At 31.0% G+C, this 27,967-nt stretch overlaps 3 protein-coding genes across 3 annotated transcripts in view; 1 reads left to right on the top strand and 2 right to left on the bottom strand.

Moving 5' to 3' along the window:
- The window catches only part of LOC145328928 (uncharacterized), a 26,170-nt gene extending 6,492 nt beyond the window's left edge, over positions 1 to 19,678 (bottom strand). The window contains exons 1-14 of the mRNA XM_080172883.1: positions 19,541 to 19,678; positions 19,338 to 19,367; positions 7,870 to 7,952; positions 7,422 to 7,521; positions 7,052 to 7,127; positions 6,660 to 6,719; positions 5,608 to 5,661; positions 4,876 to 4,937; positions 4,007 to 4,108; positions 3,404 to 3,482; positions 3,158 to 3,186; positions 2,449 to 2,516; positions 1,260 to 1,320; positions 730 to 826 (exon numbers count right to left, since the gene is read on the bottom strand). Of these exons, the coding sequence (XP_080029009.1) occupies positions 730 to 826; positions 1,260 to 1,320; positions 2,449 to 2,516; positions 3,158 to 3,186; positions 3,404 to 3,482; positions 4,007 to 4,108; positions 4,876 to 4,937; positions 5,608 to 5,661; positions 6,660 to 6,719; positions 7,052 to 7,127; positions 7,422 to 7,521; positions 7,870 to 7,952; positions 19,338 to 19,367; positions 19,541 to 19,678 (1,039 nt within the window). The remainder of the gene's footprint in view (positions 1 to 729; positions 827 to 1,259; positions 1,321 to 2,448; positions 2,517 to 3,157; positions 3,187 to 3,403; positions 3,483 to 4,006; positions 4,109 to 4,875; positions 4,938 to 5,607; positions 5,662 to 6,659; positions 6,720 to 7,051; positions 7,128 to 7,421; positions 7,522 to 7,869; positions 7,953 to 19,337; positions 19,368 to 19,540) is intronic.
- On the top strand, positions 14,955 to 19,333 carry LOC145328929 (uncharacterized). The gene is made up of 20 exons (XM_080172884.1): positions 14,955 to 15,106; positions 15,191 to 15,268; positions 15,343 to 15,376; positions 15,490 to 15,534; positions 15,606 to 15,647; positions 15,719 to 15,807; positions 15,886 to 15,935; positions 16,002 to 16,075; positions 16,144 to 16,194; positions 16,255 to 16,353; positions 17,345 to 17,422; positions 17,505 to 17,558; positions 17,631 to 17,681; positions 17,739 to 17,798; positions 17,901 to 18,005; positions 18,087 to 18,140; positions 18,215 to 18,279; positions 18,430 to 18,508; positions 18,677 to 18,739; positions 19,201 to 19,333. The coding sequence occupies exons 1-20, from the start codon at positions 15,027 to 15,029 to the stop codon at positions 19,300 to 19,302; spliced, it is 1,353 nt and encodes a 450-aa protein (XP_080029010.1). The 5' UTR covers positions 14,955 to 15,026; the 3' UTR covers positions 19,303 to 19,333.
- Positions 19,672 to 27,967, bottom strand: LOC145328930 (zinc transporter ZIP13-like). Its single transcript, XM_080172885.1, has 11 exons — positions 27,852 to 27,967; positions 25,147 to 25,198; positions 24,550 to 24,642; positions 23,723 to 23,787; positions 22,542 to 22,625; positions 21,555 to 21,610; positions 21,360 to 21,457; positions 20,944 to 21,031; positions 20,693 to 20,798; positions 20,450 to 20,521; positions 19,672 to 20,258 (listed from the first exon to the last, which is right to left on the bottom strand). Exons 1-11 carry the CDS (start codon positions 27,879 to 27,881, stop codon positions 20,175 to 20,177), a joined length of 828 nt encoding a protein of 275 aa, XP_080029011.1. The 5' UTR covers positions 27,882 to 27,967; the 3' UTR covers positions 19,672 to 20,174.

Raw genomic sequence — 27,967 nt, 5'->3', positions numbered from 1 at the left:
ATTATCTTTAATACAAAGTATAACGATGTCTGTCTGTCTGACTGTTTGTTTGTTTGTACTGAAGGATGCTAAACCGATTGAGTTCACCTTAACTTGGTAGCTTCTTATAGGTCACTGGAATGTTTATAACTATTCTCGGGAAGGGTACCACCACCCTACCAAGAGAAATCACCCCTAGAAAAAAAATCTTCCCCAAAAAAAAACATTTAATGCATTTTGGGATTCAACTCCCCATTCCTCAAGTGCCCCTAGAGGCCTCTGACAACATTTTACCTAAAAATACCTTTTAACTACTTTTTTTTAACAATTGCAGACCAACCAACCCTTTGATTGCACAACTATTGCTTGAAAGTTCAAACTGAGCAATACCCTAATTGTTTGGTAAAGGAACACTTAATAGATAATTGTCACACAACCATATAATATGAACAAAAGCCTCGGATTCTAGACAGATATTTGGTCTTGGTGGCTTTAATATGATTTCTTTACCTTGGAACTAGATATCAATAAATACGACCTTATAAACCTGATTCTACTCTTCACGAAAAATTCCATTTTTTAACTAACCTGCTTGTAGCTTTACAAATTGTCTTTAAAAATCAGCCGTGTGACGTCATAGAAATACGTACGGTATAAATTCATCTTTTCTTTCCCACTTCTCCTCTCATCCCTCATTTTTATGACATCACACGGCCGGCTGATCTTTTGAGACACTTTGTGAAGCTTCACCTGCTTTACATGTTGAGCACCATCCTTGCGTGTCGATTCCCTTTAGTGGATAACAATGCACTGTTTTGTCCTTGCGAACATGGACTATTGCCTTGTTCTGGAAAAAAAATATAAATATGTTGTTGGTTTTTTTTGTACCTAAATATTCATAACATTTCTCCTTAAGTCAAAAGTCATGGATCGGTTAAGTTATGAAGACTTAAATGAAAAATAAAATTTCTTTTGTGAAAAATCTCTATAATACGATACTATACATGATTTTCAGTTTGTCCCAGAACCTGTCTTATTCCAGCGGAAATTAATTGGAATCAAAGCCATAGTGGAATAAAAATTCGGATCATGGAAAGAAAACGAAGTAGCGGGTTTCGTCGTATTTTCGCAGTAGCTTTTCTCCTATTTCTAGCCACTGCAGGGCCATTTTCCTTACCATGCTGGGCAGTCATTTACCTAACCTAACCTATAAAAAAGCTACTGTGAAAATAGACGAAATCCACTACTTTGTTTTCTTTCCATGATCCTAAAATTGTTACATTTATAGTTTCAGGTTTTGCAACATGCAGAGCTTGACAGTCTGGATCTCTTGTTGCTGGACTAAAATATTTCACATTTCTAATACATTTTCTCGTTTTCATTCGAATCCGGTGGATAGGAACCGGTTCTCATCCATACGAAAAAACTATGTCTAGCATCGGATTATATCCAGCTTTCTACGAATATAAAAATGTACAATCAAAAGATTAAAATCAGTTTTTTTAGCCCGTGCCTTCGGCACCTCGGGGCTAAAAAACTGGTTTTAATCTTATAATTGTACATTCTATATCCGCGGAAAGCTGTTTATAATACGATGCGAAAAATAACTATTATTTCTTTTTTAAACTGAAAGATGTTGTATTCACTAAAATACTATTGACATTGCGACTTGATGATAACCACGTGGAGTCCAAAGGGAGTTTACCCCAACCTAAATTTTTTATAATATATTAAATTTTACCTTACCCGCCCCCAGTAAGCCAGAGGCACTCCAAAAATTTTGTTACCTCCCCCCCCCCCCCCCGCCCCCCCCAAAAAATATTTTACTTTTTAGGGATGGCAATTCGTCAAATTTTTGGACCGGATTTTGATTCGGATTCTTACAAGAATCCGTCCAAAAAAATGGCGGATTCTCGCGGATTCCGGATTCGAGCAATATTTTAAAAGGCTTTTTGTTTAAATTAAAAAGTTTTAAGTGCTACATGTGTCCTGAAAGTTAATGTTCTTGGTGTTCTCTATAATTCACTTCCAAGAATCGTACCAGATTTTAAAAGATTTTATACATAATGATAATAATCTTTGCCTTCAAAAAAGGGGAGTTGAAAGAAAAAACTCAAGACGCTAATTTTAGCCTACCAATTTAGAATCCGAATCCGCTATTAAAAAACGGATTCCGGAAACGGATTCGGATTCCAAAATTGGGCGGATTCCGGATCCCGGATTCGGATACGGATTGCCAACCCTAGTACTTTTAGTTTACATTTCTAGTGATAAATGCGCTCCGAAAACACTACTTACACACAGATACACAAATTTACCACATAGCAGATTACAATAAATGGTTGAAACGTTTGGTCACTCAATTAAAATAAACAACCAATCAAAATTCAATAAAAGTCCCCAAAAAACTTTGCAATAAACACATAAATGTCAATTCCCTCCCTTCCTCACTTATATGTACTTACTTACCTGTCATTTTTATTACATTCAGCAGAGTGATCATAAACATCATCTTCATAGATATAAAACTGTCGGCACTAAAACAAGGATGACAACATCCATAAAAACGAGGCTCTAAGAGCAAACTGTAGAACAAACGAACATGAACACTTATAGAGTGTCAAAACTTAATAAGCTGGATATTATTTAATCTAAAGGAATACACTTGTATTTTGCTGCAAAATTGTTTCAATACAGGATTCTTTTTAAGGATATACTTAAATTTTTGGGACTTGATTATAGATATGCCTTGCTTAAAATAGTGTACCTAGTTGCCCCATGGAATCATTATTTCAAAAATCAGATAAATGGGATAATTGTATCATACAAAAATGTTGTCGTCAAAAAAAAGTTGAAAATCAGCAAGTTTTAATTGGTTCATACGGACTGTCTGGCAACAATTATAGAGTTGCTAGGCTTGTTTAATCGTACCCAACTGTTTTAGGAATCATTATGCAAGGTTTAAAATCAATACTATAATTCTAACATGTCTAAATTAATGTAAAGAGCTAACCGTTACGACAGACGGGTTGACCCTAATTATAACATGCTTGGTTTTGAAAAGAGAAACAGTGAGAATAAGTTTTTTTAAGAGAAAAAATGGTGTTTTTGTTTATCTTAGCAATTTATTTTCTATTAGATATGTAAATGTATATAAAGAATTTCAAAATTGTCTTACTGGTTCAAATTCAGAAGGGCCACCAAATCCTAAATAGAGATAAAATTTATAAGCAAATCTACTCTCTATATAAAAATGGTACAGAGCTGGATCTTTAAATCATTTTTTCAAGGATTTTTTTCTATAGGGGGGGGGGGGAGCTTTATACCTTCCTTGAACCTACAACTACAAAGAGAACAATAACAGTTTAGGGGCTAGAAATGTTAAAATCTGTGTCTGCCTTAGCAATTACATGAATTAAAATACCTGTATTGCAAGCAGTTTTATCCACACTTCCCTCGAAAATTTGTCCATAACCCGTCACATATACGGGGATTTCTATATCCTTTATTGTAAAAGTATTCAGTATGTTGATTGTGTACAATTTTACAACTAAATAATAAATCCGTAATGCGCCGTAATTTAAACAATCAACACCCAAAGTATTCTATCCCTCCATATTTCCAAGTAACAGCTAACTTAATTTCTGATTAGCCCAGTAGCTACGTCTATTAAACCATTATATTTATATCTGCTTTATACCGCCGCGCTGGGTACGATTGAAAACAAAAATCTAGAACTCTAAAACTCTAAAGTTGGTCCCAAGGCACTAACATCCCTCAACTATTGAAGACAACCAACTCTTTGTCTAGAAGTCCTAACTGTGCATGGTAATGAATTGTGCAAGTTTTGGACCTCTCACAATTGAGTCGCGCCTTTGACATGACAGCAGTTGGTAAAACTTTTAACATCTATAGTTATGACGCAGAGATTAGAACAAATTTCCACCACAACGACAATTTACGCAAAAACCGCGGGTACCATAACATTTAAAAAGGATAACTCTATAATATTTTGGTTTATAATCACCTGAACTTTATTTTCTGACAGACAAATTGGGCTCAGGTCCAGAGGTTTTGAAAAGTCAAATTCTTCTTTAATTTCAATCAATGCTACATCATTAGTTTCTCTCTGAGAGGTTAATAGTATTATAAACAGCTTTCCGCGGATATAGAATGTACAATTATAAGATAAAAACCAGTTTTTTTAGCCCCGAGGTGCCGAAGGCGCGGGTTGTACATTTTTATATTCGTTGAAAGCTGGATATAATATTACGATGATAGACATAGTTTTTTTGTATGGATGAGAACCGGTTCCTATCCACCGGATTCGAATGAATACGAGAATAGTTATTTCTCGCATCGTATTATAAACGGCTTTCCGCGGATATAGAAAGTACAAATATGAGATTAAAACTAGTTTTTTTAGCCCCGAGGTGCCGCAGGTTCCTATCCACCGGATTCGAATAAATACGAGAAAAACTATTATTTTGTAATAATGAAAATTTTGAATAGATTAACTTTTGCATTTACAATTGCAGAAAGGAAATATTATTGGAATAAATTTTGCAACAAAAGTCGCTTATATTAATCAATGTAATATTTGGATCATGGAGCGAAAGCGAATTAGCGTACAGTATTTTCACAGTAGCTTTTGATTATTATTTGTTAGGTAAATATTATTAATTGCCCTGCAGGGTTAGAGCCCCCCGCAGTGACTAGAAATAGAAGAAAATCTACTGTGAAAATACGACGAAACCCACTACTTGGTTTTCATTAAATGATTCAAATATTTATACGTCCATTTTCAAACCAATAAAAAAATTACATCTTTTCCTTGCATTCTACATTAAAAAGAAAATTACAAAATAAGTATTTTCTTGGGTTTATTAAAAGTACCTTTGAAAATACAAATTCTGGATGTATTATTATTTCTTTTATTTTCTTTACTGCATTGTGATCTAAAACAAAAAAAAAGTAGGTAAAACTGTACAAAATAGAACGAAATCTGTCTGTCTGAAGCTTCAGATATCGGACTCTATCCCTCATGGAATATAGCAACTGGTACACTGCAGTGGTTTTAAGCTATTTTCTGTACAATAAAAATCCTCTCCAGCCAAATTACCCCCCCCCCCCCCTTCTTGTGAGCTGCACATTGTGCCAGAGTGTTTTTCTAATTAGAGGATTTTTTGGATAATATCTCAAAAGCTTAAAGAAGTATCCTTTTTTAAAAACATTTTAAGTGATAAGTCATTGGACAATAGCTTGATTTACATCCCCAATAATACTCTTATTAGATTAAATTCTTAAAAACATTTTTTACTTCTTTTTGGCTAAAAACCTATGCTGATTATATATCAAATGCTTTTCTAAAGTCACCATAGCAGCAGCAAAGAAACTAGCCTTTTGATTTCGTTCAACATTTTGAAGTTTTTATTCTATGTGACATTATAGAAAACAATTTTTGATAAAGATAAGTGCATAGTTTTAGACCAAGCTGCAATGAGAAATATTTCATATACCTTTCTTTATTATTTAGTTGATATAGGCTTAGCTGAACCTTTCACCTAATAGGTGTTTTACACATGATATCTTCACAATTGATTATTAAAAGAATAGTTAAAGGTTTACCTTTCAGATCTGCCAACCCAAGTAAATAATCTTTTGAATATGAATCCGCTAAACCTATGCTTAAAAAATTCATTTAATATAATGTTTAAATAATTAACCCTTAACAGTCGGGCCCCTTGCCGCACCTTAATCAGTCGGAGGGGGAGGGGCGTTCAACGCCCCCCCCCCTATTATCCCAGTTTCTATTAGAGCTAGAGGGCTAAAAATTTTTGTGCAAGTCCCTTGTGTTATGATGAATTTCCGACCTTAAGTAAGTCAAGGTCAATATTCGCTTCCTTCACCCTTTTATTTAACAACCTTTGTTTTTAGGTCCTTTTTTACTTAAAAATTTCAAACGGCTGTAATATTTTTATTTTTGAAGCTAGAAGAAAATTTTTTTTGCAGAAAATGTTTATTTTTATGTAAATTTTATATTTGAAATATCAAAACATAAATTTCACAGCCGCAGCTGTACTTGGAAGCTGCCAGCCGCCGCAGTCGGCGGTCGGCGGAAAAACGGCGGCGGATCTTTATGAAATTTTTATACATTATGTAGACATGTAAGAAAAGCTTAAGTTTAAAATTTGAAGTCTCTAAGTCAAAAATTGCGGCCACAGGAGCCTTTTAAAGATTTCTGGAGACCTGGAGGATCAGGACCTGCAGGATTATACCTGGAAACTGAAATTGACTTGAACACCTGTATTTAATATGAGGATGTACTACTAGAGGATATTTTAGTATTTTGGTAAGATAAAATGCTTTGTTTAAGTCAAAAAAATATTTTTGTTCTTTACCTGGATGACCTGTCAGGTTTGCTGGCATCCTGTGCCCGCCAGGATGGAGATATTCAAAAAATTCCAACTCTCAGTTATGTGTCATACCCATACTTATTTTTTGTGGGGGGGGGTGTAATTTTTTCTAGGAAAAATTCTCTTGGGAGGGTGGTGATACCCTCCCCCCAAATAGTTTTAAACCTTCCCAGGACCTATAAGAAGCTATCATATTAGTTCAGCGAATAAAAAATCCTTTGGTACTACATCCTGTTACTTTATTATAAGGATAAATCATTTAACCTGGAACTATAATCTTGACTCTGTTAACTAAATCAGGATCTGATTCGGATTTAATATTTCCTGAAATTTAATATTGCTTTATTCATATAGGTGATGCGTTCGAATATCATGTTAATAATGCTTCCTATTTCTGCTTTGTCAGGTTTTCCACATAAATAGCTATAGAAGGGGAAAACCCTTGGCCAAAAAAAAGGCCCTTTTTATTACCGTGCACAGCCGGGAATATCAGACAAAGATTCTGCAATCAAAGGTTTGGTTGTCTAAAGGACCTTTGACAGTGCAGTCATGAACTTCACAATTTTGGTTCAGATATATAGTACACCAAATCTCGTCCTATATATAGGTTATTCAGATAATAATTCAAACATTTCTATAGAGACATAGTTTCGTACCTTTTAAATATTTAGGATGTCCAGATCTAGACTTATCAGAAGTAATTTCTCCATTGTTTTCTTTACAATCACCAAACTTAACATAAATCAGTCGAGATAAAAAGTTTGAATAAAAAATCTATGCCAATTTTATCCATAAGAGTCATGACATCAAAAATATAAAAATAATTCGTATATAAAGGTAACGGGATGTCTATATGTCTGTTTGTGGTTATCAACTATTTTAAAGGATGGTACCTCCACCCTAAACTGATACGAATGGAAGAAAAGAAGCATAGATATCCCCTAGATAAAGAATACTTTTAATGTGGTTTTCTGTCTATTTGTGCATCACTTTTTTAACATTACAACTAATGTTGAAAAAACTCACTATAGGATTACAGAAGCAGTGAGCACTTGTGATGATGAACTTTTTGTTGATGATGCTTCCCATACACTCACCCCAGAAATCTCGAGATCTGTGCTTTATCCTAAATTTGTTGTCATTATTGCAGCTCATTTTCCTCAAATCATTTCTTGACCATAGAAAACGAACCACTACCCACCCAAACAAAGGGTCAGCGGGTTATAAACCTGTTGTGCCAAATCCCTCCTAGACTACACTGTATCAAAGAAAACCTAACCATAACTAGGTTAAAACACAAATTTGATTACTTTTTAAGTGTACCTCAATTTATTTAGAAAAAGGGAAGGGAGGGATTTGCTAGTCACTTATTCTCTTATTTACATATACATATTATATTTGTATATCTTTTTGTTTATCCGATATAATCCTAACATATTACTTGTAGAACAGCTATGATACCAAGGATAAATACCTAATATAGGCAAGTGAAGGACGCCTAAAGCAATGCTTCTCTACATTATATCCACCAACTATCCGGGATTGAAAAAGAGGATTCTAAAATAACAAAATTATATTGTTTATAGTATTTACAGTTTTACCCTATATTAACACAAAAGAAGAAAAAGGGAAGAACAGCAAACACACAAACAGCTCCCTAATTGGTTAATAGGTTACCCATGATATTTTAATAGCAGTAAAATTTTAGGATATGAAAGAATGAAATCCAGATTACCAATGAGGAAGCATGACTTGTGCATAACAAATCCATTGGTAACACAGCTTAATGATTAGATTTTTACACAAATACATAAATTGTACAGTATAAAAAGCACTACATTCAACTCAAATTAAAGGTGCGAAAAAAAAGGAAAGTTTAATCAAATCAACTTTTTGAATTGATTTAAATCCAAAAAAGCATCTAAAAAATCTTAAATATTTAATTTATTCGAAGGACAAAGTTAGCTATAAAGTAGCTCACATACCCCAAAATAGCTTGACAAATAAATACTAGATACATATTATAAAAGAAAGAAAACATTATAAAGCAATAAAATTCTGCTATAAATAAACACAGTAATAAAATATTAATGTTATATGGGGACAATTGTATTAATTATTTACATTTTTAAAATAAAATAATATTCTTTCATTTGCCTACATATTTGGTATTATAAATTTTTTTAATTGTCAGAAAATTTTTGGATTTGAATAATTATTTAGCAAGAAAATCATTGCGTATTTTATTTTGTAAGTTTTTATAAAAGTTTTATATAATAAATTAGAGATAATATTTTATGAATATGTCAATAAAACCATATTCAGTTTTATATTATTCCTTTTATAATAAACAGAAAGGTATAATGATGTAAACAATATACCTAACATTTTAGAAAAATAAACAGAAATGAAGGTTAGAAAGTCCGAAATTGTCATAAAAATAGTTGGTTTTCTTGTAATTTCTACTTTAACTCTTATTGTTGTAAGGTATGTTAGAATTACTAAAATAATAATATTTCTAAATGTCTTTTAGTACCAAACCCATTTATTATTTCATAGATCTTTCATATAAATGTTAAAACTTCCTAGTTTAATTTTAAATTTTTTTAAAGGCAGCTTGGAGTTCAATATGAGAGAAAGAGAACCTTGTATTCTACTCTGCTTAAACCTGCCCCTAATGATACAATGTGGTAAAATTACATGATTTTAAAAAAAATAATAATTGTTTGTAGCATGAAGCATATGATGTCTGTTTGGCCTGAGGTGATCTATCCATTGTAAACTCATATTGCTTTCATTGTGCTATTAGATGTATTAGGTTATAAAAGCACATTTGTTCAATTTCTAAAATATTTTAAAATATTCCCAATTAAAAGGTTTCCACAGTTTACTGCTTGTTTTCCATTCAAGGTGACTAATTATTTCTTGCTTTCTCAAACAAAATATAGTTACCATTTCAAATAATTATTCTTTGGAAATGATTTTCAAACTTATTTTAGAAACAGGGTAAAGGTAGATATTCTTTGATAGAACAGTTTCAGGTAAAGTAATAATTCTCAATAAAATACATAAAGCATAACCAATAAAAAAATATAATTATTGCTATTTCCAGAATCTTGAAAAAGATGACTTTGATAGTTCTGATGTAAACGAGGTAAGAAAAGGCTTCTTTCTATTATTTACCAAATTATTAAATCTAGTTTTGTTTATATTTTTAGATTTTGAAAAGAATTACTATAAATAGAACGGATATCATAACTCATTTTTCTCATGAAAATTGGTATGGAGGAATTGATGACAGTGCTGGGTAATCAATGTTTTAAATAATTGCTAGACAATTTACTTTTTCATAATCCTATTTTAGAGCTATTCACCCAAGATTCCACAATTTATTTTTTGTACAGATCATCTATGTGTTGTTGTTATATATATATCATTTATAAAATAGACTTATTATTATTTCAAGGAAAAATGAGAATCAATGGTCATCAACAATACCAGACCCTATTCAATCAGGTTCTTATGTCTGGGAAGAAACTTAGAATAATATCAGTAACATTTGCATGATATGAACTGATATGAATATACAAACAAAACAATCTTTACTAAAGAAAATATGGTCAAAAATGTTCTAATTGATTATACTGATGTAAGGCTGTATTTATCTTATTGCATATGATTTGTTAGGAACCTGCCATACATACACTCCAAGTGGAATCAACAAACCTGGACAATATTTTGGTTATAAAATGTACATCAAGGTATTTTATCTCTGTTGCTAAGATATAATAGAGGCAAGAAAAATTAAATAAAGTCTGAGAAAAGTCAGGAGACTTTAAAATTTGTAGATTCGAGATCTAAGTTTCAAAATAATTTGAACGTACAGACTATACTCTTAAAGAAATGCTTCGCTTCTAGATCAATTTATCTATACATAATATAAATTGGTACAACAAGAGATATTACTCCAACTTTGATTGACAGTTTAGTATAATTATCGCGCACACCTCAGGGCATAAGATACTGCTAAAATAGTCAACCCTATTATTATCAATTTATTATCAATATACTTCCATATATGAATAATATAACCAAATCTATGGTAATCTATATGTGATTAACTAATGTTATATGTTTATATTGAACTATATATCCATTGTTAAATAACCATGTAACTATTATGTAAACTAAGCATACCTAAAGCCACTGATCTATTGACATCATAAGCTTAACATAAAGACACTGTCTTGAACAGACAGAACGCTAAATCCGGGTAATTAGTTATCTCTATAGCTTGCAATCACAAATTTAGCTCAGTTATTTACTAACTCTTGAACTAACAAGTTCTTCTCTCTTCTCTCTTGGCTTAAAGGTAATGACTTAGTTAATTTAGCATGCATTGTATAGTATTAAATTTAGGTTCCTTTGTACTTGGCATGAATTGTGCATAGGTCTTATGTTAGAGGCCTAACACTATGCACAATTAGATGCTTTGGACTTAGGCACTCTCTTGTCCTACACTACTTATGTTTATTATCTCCTATCCTGTAACTTTTATACTTAGCTGATTCACTTGTATATATAAATACACTTAATTAACCCGTTTTCCTTCCTTTTATACTTGATATACTTATATTATATAGATCAAACATCATAACCAACCATTTACTCTTAGTTTAAAGCAGTATAATACCGTGCGTGGGTATTTGTTGGACTGCCACGGGTTCAACCAAATTCGTATTATAATTGTGGGAGTAAAAGGATAAGCATTCTTCACTGACAATGATTTTGAGAATGTCTATGGGTATTTCAATAAAAGTAGATTTTAAGTAGTACTCATAGAAGAGCGATCTCCATAAACCAAATTTTGGACAGGCGCCCCATTCGCACTACCAAATTATTGTTTAAGTAACTTTTTAGGTACCTAAAAGAGAACTCATTCAACCTAAGCATTTTAAAAGTGAAAACAAGTCTGAAGTGTTGAAAGATTTATATGGTGATCAGTTGAGTGCAAAGGTAAACTGATATCATATTTTAGCTATGTCTTTTGTATTCTCCTAATTAAGGTTTTAAAAATGGCAAAAAATATGGAAGTAATTTTTCATTATTATAATTTCAGGTAGAAGAGTTAAAATCAAATTTTATTGCAGCCTCTCATATGTTTCTGCATTGGAATAATTCTTTTCTTTTTTACAAGGTAGAGTACATCAATTATTCTAATTTTTTCATTAAAATGAAATTAATTAATGAGCAAATTGATTGGCAAAGTATAGAAAGGTTAAAAAGGATATTTATATCATCTATTTATATATATTTAGACCAATTAAAATTGTTTAGGAAGAAGATATGCCAGAAAATGTATACATAGACACATCACTTCTCAGATACAATGTAACATTAGATAAATTTTAACTAAAAATTTTAATTCTAAAAAATCCTAAAAAATGTTAAAACAATTAAAATTTTCTTAATAATTTTAGTTCAACTTTTTTTATTAAAGAAAACCTGATAGTTTTGATCTTGAAGAACTGTTAATTCTAGATGGAGACATCAATAAGTATGACATTTGAGGAGGAGGAAAGGTTGAATGAGTTTAATGATGAGTGTACAACAAAGGATACCTCTAGATTCAAGTCCTACAAACACTGTGTAGATTTTAAGGTAAAACTTAAAAGCATATACAATTATTATACAATTTTTTCAATATATTTTTTTGTTCTTTATTATTGCCTGGCACTTTTGAATACACAAATTACATATTTTTTAATTGACCATCAAAAAATTCAAATTTTCATCAAATTTTTTTAAAATCAGAATTACAATAAGTGTATTTTAGTGTTGTGAAATGAGATCTTGGCAGGACCCCTGGTACATAAATGAAGATATAAAAAAACCTCCATCAACAAATAAGTCAGAAGTTGTAGGCTTTTATACATCATCAGTAAGTATCACTATGTATACTAATATCTATTTGAAACAATAATCTATCTAATTTTAAAGTAGTGAAATCTTTTAAAATTTCAAGAATAATATTCTTGCAGGATTATTGGAACGGAGATTATCAATTTGTCAGAGATAAAAGCTTTAGGGGAAAGGTAATTCTATGCCTATAAATGATGATGACTAGGGGGCTTTGGATACAAGTCCTCTGTATTTCAAATAGCAGTGTAACACACTCAATCACCTATGTTAACACCCATCAGATAAACAACTCTTTGATTGCAAACTTGCCTGAGAAGTCCTAAATGTGCATGTTAGTGAGATTTGGGTCAAGGCATTCCTCCTACTCTACATAATTATCTCGCACATCTGACAAAGCACCAGTAGGAACCATTTTTAATGTCTTCAGTTATGACACAGAGTTGGCCTAAGATTCAAACCTTTCACTTCCCAGTCAACTACTGTCGCGGGTTTTGAATTCTATGCCTATAAAGCAAAGTTAATTGGTTTATATTTATTGGTGTATATTGTAACCTAAAAATGTTTTAGTACTTGAAATTTTATTTACCCAAAAACTATAACATTGGATTTTTATAACCAGAGAGAATGGGCAACTCATCAAAATTGCTATCAACCCTGCAAAATGACCAAAATTAGATTACAGTACAGGTTATTAGTTTACTTAGTTTTTTTTTTAATATAATCAATTAAAGGAACTGTGAACGAGAAAATTTCTCATCAGATTATCAAACCTTAACATCATCTCATTCATATAATCTCGAAGATAGGGCAAAACTCTCGTTTCATTAAAAAAACGGCTTTTTCCGCCGATTTTTACTATATCTAAGATTGGGGGAAAGATTTCCGGACTATATAAATGTGCAGTTAATTGTCTTTTTTTCCTTCTATAGCTAAAACTAAACTTTTTGACATAGTTCTCTATTTTTCCTAATGGTTAAGCTGACTTTTAATATAAACCTTGTTTTAAACCAATGTATAGTCACTTAGAAATTGATAAAATAAGCAATATTTTTTATTTAATATCAAATACAATAACAAAGCTAGAAACAGGTTTTTTTATTAGTATCCAAGTAACTTCAGTTGGCCCATCTCTCGCCCAACTTTAATTACTTTGTAAATAATAAATTGGCAATATTTCCTTATAAACAGTCTGATAAAAGTGTGAACTAAATCTCCTAAGTGGGTTATTTATTATACAACGCAATAAAAAAGTATATTATTATTTTAAATAACCTCTGAGATTCAACCCTTTGTAGACAGTGAGGTATTTTTTGTCAATAATACGAATTTAAAATAGATCTTTATTATCTAATTACTACATTATTAAAAAACTAATTGGCAATTTTATGCCATAAAATAAATCCTTTACAGTAATTAAATTGTTTCAACTATATATGACAAGTTAAATATCCCTAAAAACATTATAAGAAACAAAAACGTTCAGATTTTCCCTGTTTTTTCCTTTTTCCCTCCCAAAATACCATAAAATCAAGGCATTTATCCTGGATATTTTTGTTAATAGGACATTTTTGGTTGATCAGTGTAGTGAAAGGTGCTTAGAAAATGTTAAGATTTGAAGAGAAATTTTAACGTTCACACTCCCTTTAATATTTTAGTTATGAGCCCAGAGCTAACATGCCTGATCTCTATTGGAATGAGGAATTTGATTATGCTATTTCAATCTGGGCTAAGGTTGGTTTGAACATTGCATTGCATAATTGTATAAAAGTTACATAATTTTCCCTCCTTTGAAAGTTGTATTCTTTCAGAACTTTGAAATATTATCCTTGAAAGAAGAATTGGTTTGTGATACAACATGCTATGCTACAGAGGTGCTTTTTTAGAGTACTAAACTAATTCATTTAGAGAAAATCTGTACAATGCATAAAAAAGCATTATTTAAAACTTTTTTACTTGTCAAATATAAATTTATTATTTTATCTGTATAGGCAGGAGCAATTATCAGCCTTTTTCTTGGGTTTTCACTGTTAGGAATTCTTCAAGCATTATGTATATTTTTAAGAAAATGTTATTATTACATATTAAAAGGATAAATAAAAGTTATTTAAAAATTCCTTGTATTTTTGATTGAAAAATGTTTTAATTATAAAGTTAGAAATAAAGAACCTGTATAAAACTAGATCCTAGGTTAGAGTATAATTGGAAAATATAACTTACCCCATTTCTTAAATCTCAAATATTTAGTGTGATTTTTATAATATACAAAACTACTCATCTATTTTTTGTAATTTAAGTCATAGGTAAATTATTTTGTAAAAATTGTAGAATAGGGCTTTCATACACAATTAAAGAATGTTTTATTGCTATACAACACTGTAATGTTATAATCACTTAGATAGATAAACCTTGTAATAAAACAGTGTGACTATCATACAGCAGAATTATGGTATCAGAGAAATAATAAATTTTTCAATAAAAACAATTAGAGTATATTGTGGCTATAAAAAAATGCCTACAATAAATAAATTGTGTAATGAAATTCAGAATAATATATTTGCCAAAAAGTGCAAAGATTTCCACACTTATATACAGGTATGATATGAAATACTGATATCTTTTTGCTCATAAAATTTATCAGTGTTCATTTCCAGTGCTTTGTGATGTTTATATGAAAAAATATATGTTTCAGATTTACAATAACTAATTAGGATGAAAATAAGAAAAACTGAATTATTAGTAAAAGTAATTGGCTTTCTTGTTATATCTACCTTTACACTTTGGGTAATAAGGTAATTTGATTTTACCCTTTATAAATTTGTTTAATGAATTACTAATAGGTTTCCAATAATTCATTAAAAATATCTTTATATCAGTGGGCTTACAGTACAATATGAGAAAAAGAGGACTTTGTATTCTACACTACTCAAGCATGCTCCAAATAACACTATGATGTAATTATTTTTATTTAGTTTTTTGATTATAAAATAGCAAATTTCAAAATTTTGACTGTTCTAATTTTGTTTAGGTTTCCACAATTCACAATCTGCTTTCCATTTAAAGTATGTCAACATAAAATAAAGAAAAAAAATTATCATTAAGACTGTTTTTTTCCCTTTATCTAAATCTAAATTTTTTAACAGATTTTTTCTAATTAAAATAATTGTATTTGTAGAAAAAGAGAGCTGATGAAAGATATGTTTTGTTAGAGGAAATTGAGGTGAGTCTTTTTTTATGTCAATTAATTAAGAAATTAGTATTTGAAATCTAAATATATTTTGATTTTTTTAGAAATTTCCAAGAGAAAACCTAACAAAAACAATTATGAATCAGGTTTTATTATATTAAATACCAAGTTGTTAGCATAGTTTTATCAAGAATCATTATTTTCATTTAAATTTCAGATTTTAAATAAAATATCAATAGCAAGGATGAATATTTTGAGAAGATTTTCTCATGAAAACAAGGATGGTGGATACAATGATACTGCAGGGTAAATAATATTTAACTATGATATTCAGATAAAAATTGTATTGACTTTTTTAATAAATGATAATTAGTAAACTTTCAGAAAATTAATAAACCGATGGTCTAGAACAATACCCGACCCAGTTGAATCAGGTAAATTTATTTTCATACCGGTACAATTTACTTATAGTTTAAGAAATTACTCTTCTATTCATTTAGGAACATGCCATACATACACACCTGCTGGAGAAAATAAAGCAGGACAGTACTTTGGATACAAAATGTATATAAAGGTATTTTTTTTAATCTTAGCTCAGAAAATTTTATAAAAAAAACTTACAAAATTTATGTTATTTTTTAGGTTCCAATGAGTGAACTTCTCTTTGGGGCATTAGGAACAACAAGCCAACCAGTAATAACCATATTAAAACATGTTTCATAAAGAAAAAAAAATTTAACAACACCTATTTAGGGATCTACAAATGAAAATATTTCTAATAATTTTGATGAACTGAACCAGTACAGATCTTTATATAATTCTGGATCGAGAAGTGACAGTTATAATGCTATGGTAATAAAAATTTTAATTTATGAACAGTTTATTTATCTTTAGTTAAATAAATCTTTAACCCATTAGTGCCGAGCGCCACTTTTATGGACCGATCGAGCTGAAAATCTCAGGGAAGCTTTATAATGGTAAAAACGGAATTCCAATTTTTTTGTTTTGCTCTAGTGGCGTGCACAGGAAAGTTGCAATAAAACCCGGTTCGGCGTGAGTAAAAAAACCTTTCGGCATTAATAACCGTTTTTGGCTTTTTTTGGTGCTTTCCCCCGGCATTAAAGCCCGTTTTCGACCTAAATACCCGGTTATTTGGCCCAAAAAATTAAAAATGTAATTTTTGAACGCCCAAAGTGAGATGAACACTTTTTAGAACTTTGATACGATCCGTAATTGAAAACTACATAACCTCATGTAATTGATAGAGCTACAACTAACATACAAAACAATTTATATCACATTTAAGATTTTGGCTATAGGTACCACCCCTTTTTGGTTAATAAACCCGGTTTTTGTTGTTGTTGTAAAAAAGATCTATTAGTAAAACCGGGTAATAAAAATTTCAGACTTTCCCCCCATATGCCGAGCCGGGCCTATATAGAACGTAAAAAAACGATAAAAAAATCATTTAATAAATAATAATTTGAATAAAACGAATTCACAAATTAATGTAGTTGCCAATAAACTTTAAATTTCACGAAAAAAATCACTAACTTTACTTCATAAACAAAAAAGTTAGGAGGGGTATTTTAAAATCACCTTGTTTTTCTTGGTTTTCAAATTTTGTTGAGCTATACCGGCAAACGGAAGTAAGCAAATCTGCCTGCTCCAGGGGGAAATGAAAACCAGGGTAGTAGAGGGGGGATTCATACTGAGAATGATGCAATCCTAAAACTGAGTACCGGTTTTTATTGGCATTTTCTGGAACCGGGCGTTAAAAGCCGGTTCGTCACTAATGGGTTAAATAAACAAAAATTTAGATTTTATTTATTTATTCTACAAGGTACAAGATGCTGTAGAAAACTTTATGGGAGCAACTCATATGTTTCTTCATTGGAAAGATCAATTTCTATTTTACAAGGTCCTTTAGATTCAGATTTCTAATAGTATAATTTCTATCTTTATATAAAAGAGATTTAGTTTTTTAATATTCTTATTTAAAGGAGGATGATATGCCATCAAATGTGAGGGTTGATACTTCTCTTTTCCAGTATAAGGTTGTTTCCAAATTTTTGTTGGCAGTTTCATTGTAATCTTTAAATCGTATTTTTAAAAAATGTTGTTTACAGAAAGAGACATCTGTTAGCATGACCTTGGAGGAAGTAGAAAGAATGGATAAGGTGAAAAATGACTATAAAAAATGCATAATTATTTTGATAATCTATTTAAAATTTTAGTTGGCAGATGAATGCAGAGATAATACCCAATCATCTTTCAAGAACTGTGTGGATGAGAGAGTAAGACATAATATCAATAAATATTTATCAAAGATATAGAAGGATTAAAATATGATTTAAATTTTTAAACTGAAGAATATCTAATGATTATCTAATGATAAGTGTACAGAAATGAGAAACTGGCAAGATCCTTGGTACTTCAATCCCAACATAGATAGACCAAAAGCTATCAAGAAATCAGATATAATTAGTTTTTATAACTCAACAGTAAGTGCATATCATTCTACTTTATTCATTTTAAATCTAACTAATCAAGTATATATAAATATTTTATTTTCCTCCTGTTAGGAATACTATAATGGTTCTTGGAGATTTGTAAGAGATAAGAGCTTTCTAGGAAAGGTAACTCTACTTTGTTACTTTTAAAGATGATAACTTTGGGCAAATTTTGCATCAATCAACTATATTACATTTAGAATGTTTGGAAAGAAAGAAAATGTTACCAGCCTTGTAAATTAACAAATATAAAACTGCAGTACAGGTGAAGATTTAACATTGTGAAGGAAATTCAATTTTGATAATTAAATTTAATTTTCTTTCTAAGAATTTATTTCTTGGTAAAATAAGAATCTGATGGGGTCACCCTGACTAATTCAACAAGAAAAAAATTAATAACAATTAAATTTCTTAGTTATGAACCCAAGGAAACTCGAACAATGAGATATGACTGGCCAGATGATTTTGATTATGCTGTATCTATATGGGCAAAGGTTACTTCAACTTTTTTTTTAGTGTGGTAATTGTTAACTTTGATGTCTTACAAAGCAAATCAACGTCTTTTATAATTTTTTTATATTCTTTGATAAATATTGTAAGATTATATACTGTAATATTTTAGAAAAGACATAATTAAATCAACTATAATTTTTAAATTTTAGCACTTTGAGATACTTTCTTTAAAGGAGGAATTAGTGTGTAATCTAAATTGTTATCTTACAGAGGTATTCATATTGTAATCTCTATACTAAAGTAACAGGATGTCAGTCTGTTTGTCTGTGTGCTTGTATGTCTGTGTGTTTGTACCAAATGATCTCGCTAACCGCTGAACTGATCGGGTTCTCCTTAACAGGGTAGCTTCTCATAGGTCCCTTGTAGGTTTATAACTATTTTGGGGGTCGGTACAACAACCCTCCTAAGAAAAATCGCCCCTAGAAAAAATTACCCCCCCCAAAAAAAATTTTTTTTTTAGTTTTTTTTTAACTAAATCTAAAAACGGGGGGGAGGCGAGTAATAAAAATAATCCCCCCCAAAATTTTTTTTTTACTTTTTCTTTTCAAATCTAAAATGATAAATTGGGTTATCAAATTCGACTCTCCTCTCCTCAAGTGCCCCTAGAGGCCTCTAGGGGCGTAGCCGCTAGTACATTACTGTAGTATGTAATTTTTAAAAAAGTATTTTTTAGGCTGGAGCATTTATTAGCCTGTTTCTTGGATTTTCTATATTTGGAATTTTGCAAGCTTCATGCATATTTTTCAAGAGATTTTATTATGTACTAAAAGAATAATAAATTATATTTATCTTGATAAATATATTTCCTACCTTACTTCTAACAGAGAAACCTTGATCAATCTAAAATATATACTTACTGCAAAAAGTAATAATTAAAACATATACAATATACCATTTTTAAAGAATCTAAGTGAAACCTATGCAAGAAAAGAAAAAAAATATGTTTAGGAAAAGAGCAATAATTAAATTATACAGTAAAAAATACATTTTAACAATAATCCTTGGAAACCAACCTTATTTTTTTGATCAGGGTGGCAACCAAGATTTCCATCCTTGCCATTCTTATGATGACCACATTCACAACCAAATGATTTATAATCAAAACATAAAACTTCACTATATAAACTTAAAACTAATAACAAAATTTTCATTGTTCTAAAATAAAAATTTATTTATAAGAATATAAAATATTTATAAAAAATTATTTTAAGACATTCTCATTGATCACACTTTTATTGATATTTCAAATCATATTTCTTCAACACATTCACAGATAATGATTTGGAAAAAACAGATTTAGTAATTAGCAGTATTTTTTAATGACTTTGTAAGCTACGACATTAAAGTATTAGATATCAAAGAGATGTGAAAAATAATCTAAGTATAACATAAATACTTATTGAACAGGGATATTCATTAGATTAAAGAATAATCTATATTGGATATATCAAAAATTGAAGTTAAAAACAGTATTAGAATTAAAGTATTTTGATAATTTTAAATCATAAATATAACAATTCTATACAAACTTTTATTTTGTTACAACTTATATGAGATATATTTCATAATATCACACTCTCTTTATGGTTGAGCTTTGAGTAATTGTCTTACAAAAACATTCACTTCTAGTTTGAACATTGGTTCCAATTAAAATTCAGTAAGAATTTGCATTGTAAGCAATCCAGCCATACAACAAATAAGTTGAAGCATCAGAGGGAAAGGTCTGTTTTCCTAAAAGAAAGAGATAACCATGAACAATTTTATCAGATTGAAAAAACCCAAGATTTTAACCACTAATGATTCTTTCTTAAGATTTGTTTGACAATTCAACATGTTCAGATAGTTAAAAAGTATCAATAGGATCTAATTTAGATTTTATTATAATTTCATAAGCTACAATAAACATGTAGATAACAAATGACCTGCATTAGCCCTGGTAGAACAGTTACCAAAGCAATATTGAGAAAGCCACCAGCAGTGAATGGTAACACATCCTAATGTACACATTAGGTGATATATATGTATATATGTAAATTGTTAAAATATCAAAATTTATGATCTAAATTCTCCTCAAATATATGATAAAGCACATAGAAATCAAAGGCAATGTTTTATTTTATTTCTAGGATTTTTGGAACTTCCACAAATTTGTATTTCACAACTACCTGTAGAAATGCATCCAGGTCTGAGCTTGCCTCCAGGGCTAAAGCTGCCAAGGCTCCAATCATTCCCAGGAGAGCAGTTGTCATCTGGGCTTTGGCTGCATCCCATCTGCAACATTTTTTTAACATCTTAACAAAATCTAATGAGAATTATTGTAGTGAAAGTGATTTATTTAAATTGAATTCCCATACCTTTAAAAATATATTGTCTTATTCTGTTTTTGCTCTAAATAAGCTTTATCCATTTTGTGTACCTGTTAAAACCTGAATTGAGAAGGATAGCAAAGTCTCCAAATTCATGAGGAATTTCATGTACAAGAATAGCAAAGGTTGTAGTCATACCTGTAAACATGTATATAGTCAGGAATAAGGTATAACCAACAAGCAAAATAAATATATGATAATATTTGGGGGGCCTATGTAAATGTTATCAATTTTACAATGTGTTGACTCGCAATGACAACTGAAATTATTTATAGATTTAGTGATTTTTTCCAAATTGATTTCGTTGTTAGTATAAGCAGGTAATTAGTCAGTTTTTAACAATGACAAATTTGAAAAGTAACAAATATTGTAAATGTGTATGGAAATTTTACATATGAAAATTATAAAAACCAAACCATTTGTATAATACCGTCATTTTATCTATTTAATGAAATATTTTACCTACCTAACCTTGTGCTAGATAAAAAGCTAGTGCCTACAGCTAACCCATGAAGCAGGTTATCTGTACTATTTGCTAGTAAATTCAGGTAGCCAAGTACTTTTCTATAAGCAAATTATTAATCAAAATTCAAAAATGTTATGAAATAAACAAAGAGAATAAATTTTTAAATTAATTGTAAAACTAAAAAAATGAATTTACTTTTTGTCAGCATCTTTTTTGGTTTCGTCTGTTTCAGGATTACTAGATTCTAGAACCTAAAGAAATAAATAAATGATAAAATTTAAAACATTATAAATGAAAAATTGTTTTTCTTGCAGTTAAAGTTTATATGTGTATTAATTTCCTATGATAATTCTTCTTGTTTAGAAACTTATATTGAAATACATGAATAATATTAGGGGTTGTAACTATATTTTCCATCAAAGGGGACTATCCACGAACGAGAGCAAGTGATTTTAAGCACCTTCCAGCATTGATCCAACGTATTTTTTAGTGAATATACTAGTTTTATGTTTAATATTTGGTTTAACGACTAAAAGATTAGGTTTCACCATGGTTTTATATGAAAAAACTTTGAAATGTTAAGCATTATTTGGTGCAATATCATCAAATGTTTCGATGAGTTCAAACTGTTGTTTAGAAGCTTAATGCAAAAGTATATTATTTTTATTAAAAATGTATATTTAAAAAAAAGGTTGGTAACTTGTAATATTGTAAACAGTTTAATTAATGTACTTCTGCAATTTACAGCATTTGTGCTTTTCTGCTGTGTTATTCTATTTTGTCCTTTGAACTCAACAAAGCGTTTGTTGATATTGCATCAAAAATGCTTTACATTTCAAAGTTTATTTCATATAAAACAATGGTGAAACCTAACCTTTTAGTCAATAAACCAAGTATTAAACGTAAACCTATTATATTCACTAAAAAAATTCTATGGATCAATGCTCCGTGCTTAGAATCACTTGCTCTCGTTCGTGGATAGTTCTCTTTTAACAAAGAAATTTGAAGAGCAAAAAAATCAAATTGTAAAGTTTTTTTGCGTGAAAGGGTTTCTTGGTACCATGACAATTAGTTTGTATTGCATGAACTTTTTATATTTTTGTTCTGTTTTAACTTTGAAAATAAAAATGCTTACGTCATCAATAACATTTCTATATTAATAATCAAATGAATTAACCTTACTTTTTCTAAAACAAGAAATACAAGTATGCCTATTATGACAGACCATCCAACTCTGCCCAATTCTCCTGTGCCTTTGTCTCCTATCTAATTAAATAAAGGGGGGGGTTTTAATGCAACCATCTCGTAATCAATGATTAAATGGCACTTAGAATTCGAATTTCGATCTGAAATTGTGCATGAATAATCCTTGGTAGGTCTATTTTCCCTAAATCGAGCAAAAACTAGGAAAAGTAACGGCTAACGGCTAGCGGCTTAGCCGTTTTCCCATTTTTTTGCTATCTTAATAGCATATTAGTCACAAAACTTATCTCCTCATAATACTTTATCTCGCCCAAAAACCTTATCAAACGGTCCTAGCCGGTAGCTGTTGGTACTAGAAATTTAAAAAACTGTTATTGCTATCATTTAACATGAATTAAACCAAAAATATGTTTTAAAAAGTTGATTTCTACGTAATTAATGATTAATTTGCCCTGAAAATAGGCAAAAAACGGCTGAGTCGCCAGCCATTACTTTTCTAACTTTTTGTTCGATTTAGGGAAAATAGACCTACCAAGGATTATTCATGCGCAATTTCAGATCGAAATTCGAATTCTAAGTGCCATTTAATCATTGATTACGAGATGGTTGCATTAAAAAAAAAACCTTTTTTAAATCATCATTTTTTACTATCATCTGTGATAGGAAGCAAAGTGTATTTTTATCTCTTTAAAAAAGTTTGATAACAAAACAAAAAATGTGGGAATCAGTCCAACTTTTCTCACGGTAGGACAAGAAACTTAACAAACATTTTGATAGAGATATATATAAGGTTAACTCACAAACAAAATATGAATTTTACATATTTATTCAGACATTACAAATTGTAAAACTGAATTTGAATGTCTCGTATTCATTCGAATCCGGTGGATAGAAACCGGCTCTCATCCATACGAAAAAACTATGTCTAGCATCGTATTATATCCAGCTTTCTACAAATATAAAAATGTACAATCATAAGATTGTTTTTTTTAGCCTGTGCCTTCGGCACCTTGGGGCTAAAAAATTGGTTTTTATCTTATAATTGTATTTTCTATATCCGCGGAAAGCTGTTTATAATACGATGAAAGAAATAACTATTAAAGGATTTTTATTAATATTTTGGAAATTTTTTTAAAAAATTTATATGATTTAAATTTTACCTGTCCATATACTTCAGGAAGTAAATGTAGAAATACATCTCCTAGTAACCCTCCAACTGCAAAACCTTCATAAAAGTATACATGTAACATTGATAGCTGATTTTACATGTATGTCTAAAACTGCATCAGTGGCTTTCATATAGGTTAACCTGTACTATAGAATAGGTAAACCTAAACATTATTTTAGTCAAAATCTAGCAAAATAACTTTATGCTTAATTAAGTATTTTGATAGAAATTGATTGATTAGCCATAGTCTCTTAGAGTTTGGACCTAAGTAGTCATGGAGTAGACTGAGACACTTCTGTATAGCCACTAGGGCTATCAAGCTCCACGTTCAAGCACATTATGCCTTGACCCGCTATCTCATGAGAGCTACTCATTATTACCTCACTCTCGCCGAGTATGGCAGGTGTCCCAAATAAAGTCACCGTAATGAATGACGCTCTCCGCAGAGGAGCTTGGGATAAGGGTAGTACTGATATTATGTACTTGAATATTAAGTATCCAAACTTACTCAATAATCCCCTTCTTACACAACCAGGGGAAGTTGCGTGTATGTATTCAACTGAGAAGTTCGAGTTGCCACATGGGGACTAGAACTTGAACTCTCATCACCGTAACTCAGTGCGTTACCACTGAGCCACGACGCCCCTTGATAGAAATTGATGTACAGAATATGGTATTATTTAAAGAAATATTAATTCAAGTCATTTTGATTAAATTGTCAATAAATGTTTATTTTTATACAGTAAATTGATTGAACAGACAAGTGGACGGACATGTCTTAGTTGTAGAGTAAGTATCATACTAATGATAATTGTTTACCTAGTAAAGCATTTAATATAGTTTTATCTGTACTTTTACTGCCAATATTATCTGGGATGATTAAGAGCGGAAATACTCCTGTACAACCAACCACTAAAAAAAGATTATATTAAACTCAAATTGAAATTTAAAAATCTGAGTAGGGACAATTATCTTTTTACCCAAGGCAAATTAATACTAGTCAAAAAATGTTTAATTCTGAATAAAAGTAACCGCTTGTCTATGTGTTTATTTGTGTATTAACCTAACCACTTGACCCATATCGAATTCCTTAACAATTTTTATAAATTTTTGGGGGAGGGTACCTATTCCTCCCCAAGAAAAATAACCATTGAGTAAAAAATACCCCACCCCCCACACATAAAGTTAGTTTCGCTTTTCTTTTTAAAACTTAAAATAAAGTTGAGTGACCTACTGCCCCCCCCCCCTCTTTTCCAAAGAGCCTTTAGATGCCTCTAGGGGCTTAGCTGCTAATATTGATATTAAAGTTAAAGATATATTACGGGAGTTGTTTGAAATTGATTTTAGTTTTTATCTAAATGAATGTAAATGGTAAGAAATTATTGAAAGTTAGATAACAGTAAAATAAAAACTTACAAAAAGCTCCAATGATTGCTCCAGTCCATTTTATTACTAAAGATTCCTCATCCTAAAATTCAAATATTGTTTCAGCGCTTTTTTCTTGGTTGATTGGATATTTCATTTCTTGTTTTCTGGTGACATGCATCTGATCCCTCTTGTGAAATTATATGTATTTTAAACAATTCAAATTGATGACTTTTGTAACCAGTGGCAAGGGACCAGGATTTTGTAACTAGTGGCAAGGGACCAGGATTCTGTAACTAGTGGCAAGGGACTAGGATTTTGTGACCAGTGGCAAGGGACCAGGATTTTGTAACTAGTAGCAATGGACCAGTATTTTGTAACCAGTGGCAAGGGACCAGGATTTTGTAACTGGTGGCAAGGGACCAGGATTTTGTAACTAGTGGCAAGGGACCAGGATTTTGTAACTAGTAGCAAAGGACCAGGATTTTGTAACCAGTGGCAAGGGACCAGGATTTTGTAACTAGTAGCAAAGGACCAGGATTTTGTAACCAGTGGCAAGGGACCAGGATTTTGTAACTAGTAGCAAAGGACCAGGATTTTGTAACCAGAGGCAAGGGACCAGTATTTTGTAACTGGTGGCAAGGGACCAGGATTTTGTAACTAGTAGCAAAGGACCAGGATTTTGTAACCAGTGGCAAGGGACCAGGATTTTGTAACTAGTAGCAAAGGACCAGGATTTTGTAACCAGTGGCAAGGGACCAGGACTTTGTAACTAGTGGCAAGGGACCAGGATTTTGTAACTAGTAGCAAAGGACCAGGATTTTGTAACCATTAGCAAGGGACCAGGATTTTGTAACTAGTAGCAAAGGACCAGGATTTTGTAACCAGTGGCAAGGGACCAGGATTTTGTAACTGGTGGCAAGGGACCAGGATTTTGTAACTAGTAGCAAAGGACCAGGATTTTGTAACCAGTGGCAAGGGACCAGGATTTTGTAACTAGTGGCAAAGGACCAGGATTTTGTAACAAGTGGCAAGAGACCAGGATTTTATAACCAGTGGCAAGGGACCAGGATTTTGTAACCAGTGGCAAGGGATCAGGATTCTGTAACCAGTGGCAAGGGACCAGGATTCTGTAACCAGTGGCAAGGGACCAGGATTCTGTAACCAGTGACAAGGGACCAGGATTTTGTAACGTGGCAAGGGACCAGGATTTTGTAACCAGTAGCAAGGGACCAGGATTCTGTAACCAGTGGCAAGGGACCAGGATTTTGTAACCAGTGGCAAGGGACCAGGATTCTGTAACCAGTGGCAAGGGACCAGGATTCTGTAACCAGTGGCAAGGGACCAGGATTTTGTAACCATTGGCAAGGGACCAGGATTTTGACAAACAATTCTAAGTGAAAATTTTCACACAACTAACTCCCCCCCCCCCCCCTCCTCCATCCTACTCACTTCCCTTTAGTTACAGCAAAAAACAAATTTTATGCGAACATTTAATACCAAATTTTCAGCAATTTTAAATTAAATTAATTGGCTGAATCAACACCGTTGCATGTAACAAAAATTATATTTTATCACCCTAGAGAGGCATTGAGCTATTATTTTATTAATCGCTAGCTTAACAACTTTTGAGATTTTATTGAATTTTAATTGGTTAATTAATTAAGTTGAGTGACCAAAAGTTTTAACCAATAATTGTAATCTACAGAAGTGGTAACTTTGTATATCATTATTAGGCCATTGTCTTATCCCTTTGGATTCCTGACAACCAACAACTCCTTCTAAAAGATAAATCTTTTAGTGACTAGGGGCACAGTCATAAATTGTTTATTTAGGATTGCACAACCATTTATAGAATTTAGAAAGGCTGCTTTGTTTTATTGGTTTTAATATTTCATTGATTTATAGGATTTTTAACATAACAAAAAAACTTACTTAAGTTAGCCTATGAGTTCAACTTTAAAGATAAAGCATTTGTGTGCATGTTCCCTATTTCATAGAGAACTTCAGAGTCATCTTTTTAACAAACTTTGTTTTATGTATATTTTTATTTAAAAAAATTAAACGGCTGTAATTTTCTTAATTCTAAAGCTAGAAAAACAGTTTTTTCAGAATTTTTTATGTCTAATAAACAAGAAAAAACAGGAGGGGGGGAGGCATTCTATTACCCCTCAACCCCCCCCCCCCCCCGAACTCCTAAGGGTTAATGTACTATCAAAACTATTTTGCAAAAAAGCACAATGTTGACCATGTAATGGCGCCTTTTTATTTTTATTTGCATAGCCTCAATACATTTGATAGATAAGAAAATGCAATATAATGCTTAAAAATTATCTTCCAAAATGCAATTAAACATATATGCTATTCTATAAAGATTAGGATACAACCTTCTGTCTGTATGTTCTTCCGTTAGTGTTTAAGTAAAATTCTTATTTATTTTGAAATTTTGTGAACGAAAAATTAAGCAAAATCCCAAGAAATCAAGGCTAGCATGTTAGTTTGCTGTGATAGAGTTTACATGTAAAAGATGATATACTAAAATAGTTATCCATCGCATTGTATTACAGACAGCTTTCCGCGGAAAATAAAATGAAAAATTCGGGCTAACAAAACTTGTAGGTATTAATATTATAATTTTTCATTTTAATATTTGTAAAACATTGTCTGTAAAACGATGATTTTTCAGTATGGATGAGAAACGGTTCTTATCCGGCGGATATAAATCAGTTTCAAAGCCACAATGGAAAATAAATTACCATATCAGGAAGTTGGGACGTGTCGGCCATTTTTTAAAGGTTGATTTATATTTTCAACCTTACACTAATATATCTTGTAGTCATTTATTTTTGTTTCTGAAACAGCTTCTTATGAC

The sequence above is a fragment of the Acartia tonsa genome, chromosome 9 (genome assembly GCF_053477335.1).
Source record: "Acartia tonsa isolate MP-2025a chromosome 9, ASM5347733v1, whole genome shotgun sequence".
Classification (NCBI taxonomy): Eukaryota; Metazoa; Arthropoda; class Copepoda; order Calanoida; family Acartiidae; genus Acartia; species Acartia tonsa.
This window is presented reverse-complemented; position numbering and strand designations above follow the sequence as displayed.

Excerpts from the sequence above, each read along its gene's own strand:
- LOC145328930 (XM_080172885.1), bottom strand. The coding sequence starts at position 27,881 with ATGGCCGACACGTCCCAACTTCCTGATATG. Across the intron at positions 22,626-23,722 it reads TTCCTGAAGTATATGGACAG|ATAGGAGACAAAGGCACAGG; the intron begins GTAAAATTTAAA and ends TTATTTAATTAG. Across the intron at positions 21,458-21,554 it reads AAAAAAGATGCTGACAAAAA|AAAAGTACTTGGCTACCTGA; the intron begins GTAAATTCATTT and ends ATTTGCTTATAG.
- LOC145328929 (XM_080172884.1), top strand. The coding sequence starts at position 15,027 with ATGAAAATAAGAAAAACTGAATTATTAGTAAAAGTAATTGGCTTTCTT. Across the intron at positions 15,648-15,718 it reads CAAAAACAATTATGAATCAG|ATTTTAAATAAAATATCAAT; the intron begins GTTTTATTATAT and ends TTTAAATTTCAG. Across the intron at positions 18,280-18,429 it reads AATATAAAACTGCAGTACAG|TTATGAACCCAAGGAAACTC; the intron begins GTGAAGATTTAA and ends TAAATTTCTTAG.